The sequence below is a fragment of the Gasterosteus aculeatus genome, chromosome 6 (genome assembly GCF_964276395.1).
Source record: "Gasterosteus aculeatus chromosome 6, fGasAcu3.hap1.1, whole genome shotgun sequence".
Lineage (NCBI taxonomy): Eukaryota > Metazoa > Chordata > Actinopteri > Perciformes > Gasterosteidae > Gasterosteus > Gasterosteus aculeatus.
Window position 1 is genome coordinate 3,723,918 of NC_135693.1, and position 13,827 is coordinate 3,737,744.

Sequence of the window (13,827 nt, forward strand, 5' to 3'; positions counted from 1 at the left end):
GGAAAAATGGAATGGTCTGCATTGGCTTCACTTTCCATACCCGGCGGTAACTGTAATATTCACTGTCCAGCAAAATGAGAAACTCTTACACCCTTCTCACAATAAGACTTAGATGGTAACCCTAGAAGTAGAAAGACAAAAGAAGTATTACCATGTTCTGTCCAGCCAGACTAGGCCAGTATGCTGATTTGGGGCTTGGTGTTTTGGGAAAGGGGGTACGCTACACTGACCACTAGTGTGGAGAAGGGGGTGGAGGGTGGCTGGCCAGTGAAGGGCGAAGTTACCCTGAAGAGAGGTGAGAACAGGGAGGGGCACGGGGGTTACAATTGTTTTGTTGAGAATTCCTCAAGCACAACTACAAAGATGTTGCAGGGGCCAAAAGCGCTTTTGAGTCTCGAAAAGAAAATGATTGTTGGATAAACCGTCCTCGATTCGCCACTTTCTCACCACCGCCGGGGGAGGACAACCTTTGACCCCCAGTATCAAAGTACAAGGTGACGCCACAGCAGCCACCCAGCCAGCCAGAGCCGGCCCTCTCGCAGACTGCGCCCCCACCGCCGCCGCCACTACCACCCGGCCTCACACACTCCAATTTCACCCCCACTGCTCTGTCCCACTCAACCGCAAGAAAAAGCCCTGAAATTCATGTCTCTCTCTTTGGTCTCTCCCGAGCCGTCCCTGTGGCTCAGGAGTCAAGAATTCAATTAGTTAAAAAAAAGAGAAGAAAAGAGCGAGGCTGCAACAATGCAGCGATAAGGGGGCAGAATGTGCGTTCCCACACGCTAAATACAGGGCGCTTTCCTTGGGGCCCACAGAGCCAGAGGACCCGCACCACAGGAGGCGAGAATAATCACAGCTCCCTCTGAACCCCCTCATTACACACTCACACACACACATGCACACCTTACATTCCTCACACACACAGATAGGTTCATGCGGACACGTATTACGGGCAGACATTCCCTTGGAAAAGAGACACACCTTACAGACTCCCCACACTTACTGCACACATAGACACACACTGAGAGAAACTTCCAGCACGCACACACACCTCGGCACATAAAGACCCCTCATTACGTGCTGGCTTCATACAGGTGTTCCCAGGTCTCAGGTTTACCAGGGAAGAGTGTTTTCACTGCAGACACACTCCTGCCTCACGTTAGATACAATAAAAAAACAAAACAACAGCTGGGACAAAACAACTCATAAGTGCAGAATAATTAATTATAGTGGTGTAGTTTTGTCTAAGTGTACATATATAGCATATCATAGAAAAATGAACGGCGACTTGTTATACTTCTGCAATGAGTAAAGCCTACTGTTTGTTTTTGCTCATTTACAAAAGAAGTATGAATATATGCACGCATATCCGATATCGTGCTCACGTTGACTCAAAGAGCTTGACCAGTTATGGACCATGAGCCCGACCTAACCAGTTCTATTCCATTTCTTGGTGCTGCATTTTTTTAAAACACTTTCATTTGTGCCTGTTGTCTGTTAACTTTAAAGCTTTTTGGGGTGTTCTAATTCAAGTAATAAATGTCCTTATCTGTTCCATTTTGTTTAAAACATTAAGCGCACCCAGAAGCCTGTCGACATTTAAGAATGAGCTGGTGTCTGCCAAACCGCGAGGCTGGCAGCCCATTGATCAAAGACCCCAAATAACATACCCTAAGCAGACCAAGCTCGTTGCCAGGCCAGGTTGAGTTTCAGCCATGCCGCCAAATGTCTGATTAATGCTTAAGGTGCTTAAAAAAAGGTTTAGTTACACCTGTATTATAATATTCCCCATTATAGAGTGAAATGATTGAAAACAAAATACCCATTAGGGCTGAAACAAAGATTAAATCAACAATTTTAATATTCCGTCAATTAGTTGTTGACAACATTTTCTGTAAATCGCGAATGAATTTGCTTTTGACTGAGTATGAACAATAATTTTGAAAGGTAATTAAAAAACATCTTGGACTACATTATTTGTTCATTAATCAACAAATCACAAAATGAATTAAAACAAACAGCAACAGTTAATTAAATGTTAACAAGAATGCAACATCTTGGTTACTTATTAGTTTCCAATTGTTTTATCCTAATAGTGCAGAACGTTTGGTGTTTTGACCTAATAAATAACCTTCCCGTTCGGACAATATCAGACTAGTGTTTTTATTCAATGACTTGTTTCAGTTGTTAGTTGATGAAAGCTTACAAGCTCATACAAAAGAAAAGTTTGAGCATTTTTTGTTAAAGCAGCCAGTCAGCAGATTTATGAATGATCCAATTATTCTAGATATTTAGTTTTTACCTTTTTGAATTATTCAGAGAGATCTTTGTCTGTGCGTGGTGTGATCGGAACAGTGTGGAGCCCTAACAGCGTGGGAGTGTGCGTTGTGTACCGGCGGCGGTGTTATTCATACGGCACATTATCCTAATGAGCGTCACTCCCACCACATTTTGAGCAGGAGAAAGCTCTGTGATCACTGAAGCTTCGCTTCTAGTGGATCCCAGTATAAAAGTTGTCGGTCGCGCTCCTCGCTGACCCCGGCCATACAAACACTTGTCACAGAGCCCTCTTTTCACTGACTCCAGACCAGAATGTCACAGAGTGATTGTGACTTGAACTCGCTGTGGTTTCCTCATTTGTTTCTCCACAAATTCTTCTCCAGCGTCCATTCATCAAGGGGTTGGTTCAAAGGACTCTTTTTGCTGTGCTGTGGTCCTCGTAGAGGTAGCTCAGTGCGGTGAAGTGTGTTTCCTCCTGATGAAGGCCTTTGCTCATTTCTAAGTATCCATTAATTAGTAAACATTAACCAATCAAAGTTTTTATCCATTATAAAGTTAAACACTTAAGTAATCATCTATTTATCATAGGGTTAATCAACTCATTTTGAACCTCTCAACATGTGATACGTACCAGCCAAGAAGATGATAAACATGATTAATTAATTTTCAATATAGGCAAAACTAGGCCAAAAGGAATTTTCATCAACATGTTTGATATTTTGTTAAATATAAGTTGTACGCCTTATAACGCCTGTTAAAATGCGTGTTATTTTTTTATGCAGTACAAAACAAGACAAAGACAAATCATGTCAGAACTTTTTCCACCATTTCTGTGACCTGTAACATAAACAATTTCATTTAAAAAAAGGGGGGGATATATGAAAAATAAATGAAACGCGGTTTCAAAAGTGTGTACACCGTCTTAAAATTGGCTGTGTTCAAAATGAATCATCACATTCAAACTCATGTTGAATGGTAGTCAGTACACAACTGTCACCATTTAAAGTGATGCTGATTAATTCCAAAGTAGGATTCTTCCAGCTGGAACCGGGCCCTTAGTCAAGGTGGGGGGGGGGGGGGGGGGGGGGGTATGAACAGCTACAAATACTAAGTTTGGCACAAAACCTTCTGGCTGAAACGAAGAGGCCTTTCCCCTCTAAGCAAAACGACCCAATGCAGACGTCCAAATCAACAAAAGCAGGGCTGCACCTGAAGAAATTTCACGTTTTGCAATGAACCTGCCAGAGCCCAGACCAAAATCCCACTTAACGTGTGGGGGGACTGAGGAGCGCCGTGCACAGGGCATGCCCTCGCAATGTGACACATCTGGAGCGCTTTTGCAAAGAAGTCTGGGCAAATATTACCATGTAAAGATGTGGCCAGCTTATAGACTCCTACCCAAAAACAGTGAGTGGTAATAAAATCAAAAGGTGCTTTAACAAATATTAGTTTAACGGGGTGCATGTTCATGCAACCACGTTATTGTAACCGCATTATAAGTTTGTCATTTAAAATTTTTGAATTTGGATTGTTTACGTTATAGGTCACATTAGAGGGGGAAGAAGTAAGACATGATTTGTCTTTGTCTCATTTATTTACATTACAACACCAGGAATTTTAAAAGGGGGGGTGTAGACATTTTTATATCCACTGTATGTGGAAATTATACATTTTTTAAATTGTATACAGTATATATATATACACACATACGATCTTAAAAACAGAGAAAACAGTTTTAAATCTCTAATATGAGATATAAAATGAACAAATATCACAGAAAGAATGAATGACTTGTCAAATCAAACAGAAGTATATTTACTTAATGCCACCTTTACAGTACTTTTTCCCTTCTATAATCTCTACATGGACACACAGAAGTGTGTCCATGTAGAGATTATATATATTTATATATAATGTATAAATGTATATATATATATATCTTTATATATATTATATATATACCCACACACAGTGCGTACAGGGACAGCTAGTTAACGTTACTTTGTGGTTTTGTCTGGTGTGTTTGTGTGTGTGTGTGTGTGTACGGTTGTGCGGGGACCCAGTCTGTTCCAGCCGGGTGAACAGAGCCGAGGGGCCGGCTGAGGAATGTCCCGGTGACCCTACACACAAGGGCCCAAACAGAAGCCAAAAGGGCTACGGGGGTGGGAAGGTGGGGATGGGACAACAGTGTCCAGGCATAGATGTGTGTGCGTGTGTGTGTCCCCATGCATAACAGTGTGAATTTGTGAGGGAAAGTGCATGTTTGTGTGCATGCATATGTTTGCCCATGCATATCGGTGTGTGTAAGAAAGGGCTGGAGGGGGCAAAGGGAGAAGAGTCTGGGAGTGAAAGAAAGAAAGCGAGAGAGAGACAGAGAGTGTGTGTGTGTGTGTGTGTGTGTGTGTGTGTGTGTGTGTGTGTGTGTGTGTGTGTGTCAGTGTGTCAGCGGGGGTCAGCTCTTGCACCCTTTGGCTATTGTGTCCCTCCCTGACCGATATAAAAGCATCATAACCCTTTGAGCTCAGACATATTTAGAAAGCAGATAAAAGCACTTTTTACAAACTAGATACACGTCGGGCACAAAGCCCGGGGTCAAGCGCAACAAATTAACAACCCTCATTCTGACGGGAGGTGGGGGGGGGGGGGGGGGACTGGGGTGCAGTGGGGGAGCGGGCTGACGGGGCAAAGCTAAACCGCCCCCCTCCGACTCCATAGCCAAATGCCTCCACATTCCCAGCACCGGGATGTGGGCTATTCTCTTGCATTCATGTGTAATTGGTCCTCGGGCAGAGGCTGAGATAAATGCTGACTTACTTTTTTGTATTTGCATTATGTCCTCCTAACAGAAGACCTGTTTGGAATTCCTTAATTCATGGTAGTGAATAGACGGTCATTGTGGGAGTATTTTAATAATTTGCCGGGTTGCACACATAGAAGCCCCAAACTTTTAACCTGTTGCAGTGTTTAGGTAAGCTTTTTCCAGTTGGCAGCATATGGGGCATGTTATTCCAACAGCGTAAACTGTAAAGATACACATGCTCAAAGTGCAATTCATCATCATCAACCTACTGCATCAGTGTAAGATGGCATTCAAGATTAATGAACTACTATTAATGACGACCTAGAATCGGACTTCAGCATTTCCACATCACATCGCTTTCAGGGCACATGTGCATTTTTTATTCCTATTCAATGTTGATTTTCAAAAAGAGAGAACACTGAATCCGTCAGCATGTCCTTCGCTTTCTAACTGATACTGACATCCTCTTCACTTTATTCATGTCACAGAAAATGGGATGAAGTGAACTCTAGGACAACCTTCTACAAGAGAACAATGCAATGAAGTTCCACCAATCAGTCCCTTCCAGTTGAGAAAACGTAATTTAATATCCTCTAGGATTCACTTCTATTGGAGAAAATATAACAAAGTGCCACGAAGGATAATTGTTTCAGCGGAAAAAATGTGATAAAGTGTCTACTCGGATGTCCTTCTAGTGGAGAGAACGTGATGTAATGCTCTCTAGGGTTCACCTCCACTTGATAATTGTCTGAGGGTAATCCTTACAGTAGAGAAACCATGTAGGCCCTACTCGGATGCCCTTCCACTGGAGAAATGCGAGGAAGTGCCCTCTAGTATATCCCTCCACTGGTTAAACCATATATAATGCTCGCTTGGATTCACCTCTGTTGGATAAAACATCACAGTACAGTCTAAGAGGCCCTTCCAGCGAAGAAATTGTGATTCGGGCATGCCATGCAAAACTGTTGTCTGTGAGTGTTAATGTAGAGATAGCAGGCTTGTTGCATAGTGTCATAGCAGCAGGGAGACACTGGAGCCGTAGGACTGCATTTGCAGTTTAAAATTGCACATCTGCGCCTAACAATCTGCAGAGCGTGTGTGTGCTGATCTGGGATCGTTCAATGTGCACAGTCTGGACAGCAGAGTGTTGGGGGTGGTCTTGGGAAAGCAGGGCGCTCTCTGTGCGGCCAGCGTGTTGATTTGGAGCTAACAATGTTGGTACTGTTGGACTCAACTCCCAGCAGGTGCTCTCACACTCTGTGTGCGTCTCCGTCAGAGGTGTCAAGTAACGAAGTACAAATACTTTTGTGTTTTGGGTATCTATACTTTACTGGAGTATTTATTTTTCAGATTGCTTTTTACTTCTACTCCTTACATTTTCAGGCAAATATCTGTACTTTCTACTCCTTACATTTTAAAAACAGCCTCGTTACTTCCGGCTTGTCGTAGTTCAAAAACACACACACAAAAAAACCCTATCCAGATAAATGGCGCTATGCGGACAGTGAATGTGATTGTGGTTGGATGAGAACTATAAACATGTAGCATCCAGACACCCGGTTGGTTTTCTCCGCGATGCGCCGGCAGATCGGAGCGACACCGGGTGGGAAAAGTGGTCGGTGGAAAGTTGGTATTTATCGACATGGACCCTCCTCCTCTTCCTCCTCCTCTTCCTCACGCAGATTCCATGTAACGTTAAATGAGCATCTTCATGACCGTGGGTTTGTCCTAAATGTTTTATTGAGAGTCTGGCACAACACAGCGACTTGCAAGCAGCGTATTAAATAAAGTGATGTGTGTCTTAATGCGGCTTTGCAAATGAACACAAAGGGATTCTGTATTTGCTCTTGAAGCCTGAACATACTGGTTATTTGGCCAATGTTTTGATAACCGACCGCTGCCAGTTCAGTGTTTCCCATCATTATAAACAGGGGTGCGCCCCCCACCCCCCCCCCATGACGTAGTAAACCTGGGGGAGACACTGCAGTCTACCTCATCAACGCGAACAACGTGTGTGTGACTCGTGTCACTGGAAAATGGGTTGTGGTTTTATCTGTTTAAGTTAATTAGATATATTCGTTGTTTTGTTGTTGTGTCTTTGAATATCGCCATGTTTCCACCATCCCAACGGCAGGTCACGTGATCTGCAGGCACCTTCTGATCACATTATAACGGACTGACGTGTTGTGTGAGCGAGGTTACACATTAAGAGTTTGTCCTTAATGGAATTTCTTACATTACTTTTATACTTTAAGTAGTTTTGAAACCAGTACATTTATACTTTTACTTAAGTAAAAAGCTTGAGTCGATACTTCAACTTCTATAGGAGTCTTTTTAAACCCTAGTATCTGTACTTCTACTTGAGTAATGAATGTGAATACTTTTGACACCTCTGGTCTCCGTGTGTGTGTTATTACTGTGTGTGTTTGCGCTCATGACATGTGTTGTGAACGTGTGTAGACGCATCTCCCTCCCTCAATTTCTGTGATTTGTGCTTCTGTGTGTGTTTGTGTGCGTGTGCATCTGTCTGTTTGAGGCTGGATTCCCACTGAGGACACTGTTAGTTTGTGTGACCCTGCCACACAGGCCCTTAGATAATACAGCCAGCTGATGAGGTTACCCAAACGGCAGCAGAGGCCCAGCATGCTGCTAATGATGAGAGGAGTGAGGGGGGAGCCACACATCGAGACCCTATTTGGTCAAAGATATGACTGTGTGTGTGCCCGTTTGTGTGTGTTTAGGGGGGACACTTGCCCCACATTAGGCGAGTGAGGCTCTGACCTTAGCAGCTATAATATCAGTGCAAGCTCTGACCCTGGATCAGGCCTGGTTGGCCCTTCAACGGGCCGAGAGAGCTTGGGGAGACAAGGGAGGAGTTGTACTTTCATTGTATGGCCGGTGTCCTCTGTCCTGCCTCTGCCAGCACCACAACCCAGTGAAGGGTGAGTAATGTGAGTAATGGAGAGTAATAGGGTCCAGATAGTGAGTGTGACCGTAACCCTATTGTATCCTGTGTCAGCGGGGTCAGAGGTCACCCACCATGCATACTGGTCCCGGCCCCACCCGACCCATTTGGGCCATAAATGAGTTTACCCAACACTAATCACTGAGGGACTGCCGATGGTCCACATTGCTTAATGGGCCTGACAGCTGCCTGTATGCCGCACTTAGACGTCGTCAACCCCCCCGTCACCCTCCCACCCCAAGACCTGCCACCCCTTCAACCCCCACAACATATCTGACTGCTCATCGATCCCCTTGGCAGTGTTTGTGTTGTGTCATTGAGAGCACTGTTAGATGAGATTTATCTGATTGTCAAAGTTGTACTGAAAATAGTGCAATATTGTATACTGCTCCTAAAGGTAAGGAGTGGAACACATTCATGTCCACATTTCCATTTCTGTGGAGAATGTAGCCTGTATTAAAATTGTCAGGACAGAATTAAGGAAGTTGTTCTTGCATGATGGCTCTTCTGGAAGGTAGCACACTACAGTGAAATAGTTTTTTGTGTTGGGGAGCCCTGGTTAGCATTGGGGATATGAAATACAGCATCCCAGGTACCTCTTGTTTCCTGTTAGTTCTACTGTCCACCAAAATGTTTCGTTTACTGCAAAATAGAAGAGCATCCAGGCATAATTTATTTAAAGTTAGTTAGTTAGAAGTTAGTATGCTAGTGGTTAGACAAAAAGCCAATGGGATTTTGGATTATTGCTAAAAATAGTCTCCTTGGCAGTAACACCAGTATACATCACGCCAATTACACCACCTTTACGCTGATGCGCTACTTTTCAATCGACCAAGTCATGGCGATCGACCTATCTACTGGGGTGTAGTTTGCGTTATGACGTGTATTTTCTGATTTAGCCACTGGTTAGCAGCTGCCATTTTTGACACTTAAAGGCTTGATGAGTTATTTCAGGCATCTTACAATAAACCAACATTCCAAGAACCTTTGACATTAACATAAGCAAACTGCATGTGCAAAAATGCTAACTCGTGGTTTTAGGTTTCAGGAATCATTCCCAGAGAGGAGTCGTCCCCTGCTGGTCAGTAGAGATAATGCAAGTTATAAGATGGAAGGAGTTTGACACCTGATCTGTCTGGAGGCCATTAGTCCGCTGGTTTACACTTATTAATTTTAACTGTAATTTTAACTGTCAAATAGTGTAAGGTTTTTGATTGGATGCCTTACAAACAATTACAATAACAAAAAAGAAGACACAGCATACTGCAAAAAGGTCTGTTTGGGTATCAAAAAGGCAGTACGGAAGAGGGTGCTACGTGATTGGGGCCTCACAGTTGAATAATTCTCTTGAATTGATACCTGTTGGTGCTTATTTTCGGCAGCGAATCGCAACTCAACAAAGTGTCTCATTGTTGAGATACGTATGTGAGACCATCCTGTTGGGAATTAAATCAACACTGCTGGTCAGGGAAACTACATTTAACATTCTGATTCAATTGCCATCAGCCATCAGAACATGGCTCGGGACAAAATGACAGCAGTGGTTGTGTTTGAACGAAAGCACAGACTCGCGTCACATTGTGACAGTGTTCCTGACCCTTGGCCTGGACCACAGCTGGAGCTAATAGCTTCCTTCCCTTCACTATGGTTAAGAGACTAGGAGTTAACCATGGGGTCAACATAAATGTGGTTTGTGCTTTGAATATATACTATACTACACTACTTGATCATGTTTTATACTTCAGTTTATTAATTTTATGAATGAACAGTTGAGGCTTGGGTTTATTTGTAATGATACATTATGAATGTACTCGGTTTAATTTGTTAGCTGTAGAACTCCAAAACCTGTCAGTGTGTGATCAACGGTTCCCTGAGAAAACGCCATTTCAAATATTCAAATTTTGATATCTGGTCAAGAACGGTTTATTCTGCAATGATGCATCAAATCAACCATTTGCTTGAACCAAATCCTGTACTGGATATAAATTGTGAGCTCCTCAGCGTAACTAGGAAGCTCAACATTGGCAACAACTGTTGGAACTTGGATAAACGTTGGCCGTATAGGTTCCATTGTTTGCCAATTTTGTTAAATAGGTGTTTTTTAAATGGGATTGTAACTGTGTTATGTTGCTAAATATACATACTTCTAGCCATGGATGTGCTGTTTCCGTAGACGTGTGAGACCACGGGCAGAGGGAACTGTTTTAGTAAAGAATGTTTGTATTTGGAGTTCCACGGTCTCTGAGTTGATGTCGTTAACTCCAGAGTGCTCCTTTTGGCTCACCAGAACTGGAGGTCACAATACAGGTGTTGGTGTTTAAAGACTGCGGTCAGATCCTGCTGCAAGAAGTCAATGACTCTCCGTAGTCATCTTCCTTCTAAATCCGCTTCACGACTCCAGAGAAATCTTCTCTGTCTCTTCTTCCGTGTCCTCCGTCTACAACATTCATCATCCAGCCAACAGCGCTCGTCGGTAACTATCTCTGTGTGTAAGAGGTGGGCCCTCCCCCCTGTCCGTCAACCCCGTAGGAGGGCGCTAAGCCCTGAGACTCGGGTTCGGCCCAACAGAAGCCCCCCTACCACCAGCACCCCTGGCCACCACCCCACCCTCTACATAGCTCCTAACACCCAAACACAACCCGTCAGCCCCACTCCCACAGCGCTCCTCCCCTCTCCTTTCACTGCTCCTCCACCTCTCCACATGCGTGGTATTCACCGTGCATACCTAGGCCGCTAATTCCAACCTGCCACTCCAATCAAAGGATCACGACTGTTGTAGTTTTCTTCTCTTTTCTTCTGCTGGGAAACAATGTTTTAGGTAGATGGAGGCAGGGACAAGTGTGTGCGGGCCTGTGTGTGTGCGTGTAAGCTGCTCTGTGACAAGCTCTGTGTTTAACCCCAAAGTGGTAGACGAGTCCTACATAGGAGTGTGTGCATGTTGTCTGCTCTGCATGCTACCTGCAGCCACTGAAGTGCACGTTCATGGGAAGGGTTGACTACAGCAACAACATTAATTGTTGGTAGATAAGTAAGTAAAGAGGATTCAAGACCGGATGCCGTGAGAGTACCGCACGGCATTTGCACACCATCACTGTATATTCAGTTGTTCAATCAGACTGTTCAGTGATACGGCTCTAAATAAAATCCAGAGTCCAATTTGTCGGAGACCAAAACACGGCCGACTATGAACTCAGCCGATTCCGAGAGGAACGTGAGCCGTAACAAACTGGGGTTTTATTGAGAGATCCTTGAGGACTCTAACACTACTCGGGAGGGGGGGAGGGTGATTGAGTAATGGTTCTTAAAAAAGTGACGTGTTACATTAGGTTAAGCTTTAAGCCGGATATAAATTCAATTTTCCACCAAATGGTAATTGTTCTGAACCAAAGAAATACTTCACATATGAATTAAAGATAAAAATAATGTTGCAGCACTTTGAGTTCAGGGGGTTTAAGTGATGTTAGACTATTCATTCTCTCTCTTTCTCTCTCTCTCTGTGCACAGATCCTTTGTGACGGGCACTGCGTGCTGCGAGAACGTCTCCCCTCTGCGCGTCTGGGACGTTGAACGGTGGGTGAAGAGCTGCTCTGGCCTGCTGCAGCACTGTGCAACCTGCAACTTGTTGAGTTATCCCACACAATCCCACTTCTGGTGAACGATGCATGCTTCATGATAAAACCTGTGACTCTGAACCACGGTTATTGTGGGTAACTCAGCCCGCGCCCTTGAGGATCCTCAGGAGGAACCCTTTGTGAAAGAAACCGAACCCTGTCCCACCCTCCTCTTCCTCCTCCTAACATTTATTTTCACATTTATCGCTTGAAATAATGGAGTCACTTGCAAATCATACGGCAGTACAAAAGGAAATCCATACCTTAGTCTTTCCAAGTTTAACTCTATAATTAAGATATCATTAAACCTAAACTCTGGCAACAAGGAAAATCTTGGGTGGATAAAGGTGACAATAAATATTAAAAAGTAAGCTAAAAAAAATGGAATGATTTGATTTGAATAAACATCAAACTCTGTTACCAAGCTTGTACTTGTACCAAACTCTCCTCTTCCTCCTCTCGCTGTCCGTAGAGGCACGCTCATAATAGTCATCATCATCATCAGCATCATCATCAGCATCGTTTCCTTACAGTAAATCCTCTTGTGTCTCTGCAGCACATCGTACTGTAGGTTGAACATACCACGGTCATGGAGACAATGGATACCTATTTTGGCTTCTGTTGATGTGACCAGCGTACGATATAATATTGCATGCGTGTCTACAGACACAGCGTGGCCCCTTGAAGCACTGGTCTCGGAACACCGTGGGACGCGCTATTCTTGAGCGAGGAGCAGCTCAAAACCAAGGGTCCTTTGAAAATTCCTGTCCCTGAAAGGCGAGGCTTGAACCTGATACAATCCTGTGAGGCCGCTGTAATTCCCAGCTTTACCAGGTACAATTAGAAGGGCCGACGCGACACAACACAAAAAAGGCTGCTTCCTGCGCCGAAACGGCTCTGGAAACCCGAGGAGAGGAGAGGACAGGAGACAGGGGGAGCGGGCAGGCGGGTTATGCCAGAGATGTGGGGATGTTGGGAGAGAATTGACATGGTGACATGGTGTAGCAGACCTGCAGAAGTCCAAGTGATTTATTTCTGTTGCTCACTCAATCTCCAGTAACTACATGATTATCCATCCTTTTCTATCTGCTATTACTCTAGATAAAACCTGTCGCTCATTTTACTACCTCAGTTATCTCCAAGTGAGATGCAAGCAGTATGTGTCTCAGTCGCCTCAGTGCATTAGCAGTGGAGGCCGCAGTTACTAACTTGGCTACGGTCAGATGGGTGATCGGGGTGCATTCTTCATGTTTACTCTTATCGTATACAGTACGTCGATGGCGATATGGTTGACCCCGTTTCACCGGTGATGAACCGGTTTCCACTCGACCGTCAATGGGATGTTTGTCTGTTAGTTATCTCACTACCTTCCATCTTTACTACTAAAGACTAAACTATTTAAAAAGGATTATGTCTTCGTAACTAAAGTTAATCTTACTGTGGTTATGTAACTTGTGTGCTTTGGTGATTTTAATATGGAGAATTGTGTGAGTGGAGAATGCTCCATAATGTGTTATTTGTGAGGAATTACAAAAAGGTGCTTTCCTCCTCCCCTGGATGACACAGTACCATCAGCCCCTACGCACCCACCAGCATCCGTCTCCACCCTGTGCATTAGTGCATTAGTGCAACAGCGCGTCCCTTTGATCCGACAACCACCTGAGCCAAAACACTGCTACACCTGCAGCGACAAACAACGACCGGCCAAAACAGCTGCCGCCGCCAACACAGCCGGATCGCAGCGAGGAGACCACAAGCTTCCAGCAGCCACTTCCTGTCTCTCTGTGGAAAAGTACAAGCCCTCATAACTCTTCCTTTTTGTCAAATCACAACAAAGACCTTTTACTTTATTTTATTTTGCTGACGTTTTGCTATTTGAAAGATTATTATTCATTATTATTTACCAGCTAATTTTGATTGAAAAAACCCTGAGAGCTCCACAATAACAGCCACTTTTATCCGTTGAAAAAAAAAAGATCATCTATTTTCCCTTTGGTTGGCACCAATTGGCTCACCGCAGTTTGAGAACGCTTCCATGGAACTCTGGTGACTTTGATTTCAATTTAGCAAGTTGTCTTATTCTCTCTGTTGGAATCAATTCTGTCTTGTCTGTCTTTGTTCTTTTTTTGTCTTGATGGCACAAAGAGCTCTTATGATCAGCCGTGTAGAGG

General features: G+C 43.9%; 1 protein-coding gene across 5 annotated transcripts in view; it reads left to right on the forward strand.

Moving 5' to 3' along the window:
- Window positions 1–13,827, forward strand: part of fbxw4 (F-box and WD repeat domain containing 4) — a 39,513-nt gene that overhangs the window by 13,760 nt on the left and 11,926 nt on the right. For 3 of the 5 annotated variants that reach the window (XR_005712397.2, XM_040178210.2, XM_040178212.2), the window contains exon 6: window positions 11,550–11,666. Coding sequence is in view for 3 of the 5 variants with exons in the window: in XM_040178210.2 (XP_040034144.1) it covers window positions 11,550–11,666 (117 nt within the window). In the remaining 2 variants the exon portion in view is untranslated. The remainder of the gene's footprint in view (window positions 1–11,549; window positions 11,667–13,827) is intronic. The other 2 variants (XR_013467989.1, XM_040178211.2) reach the window with 1 other exon arrangement.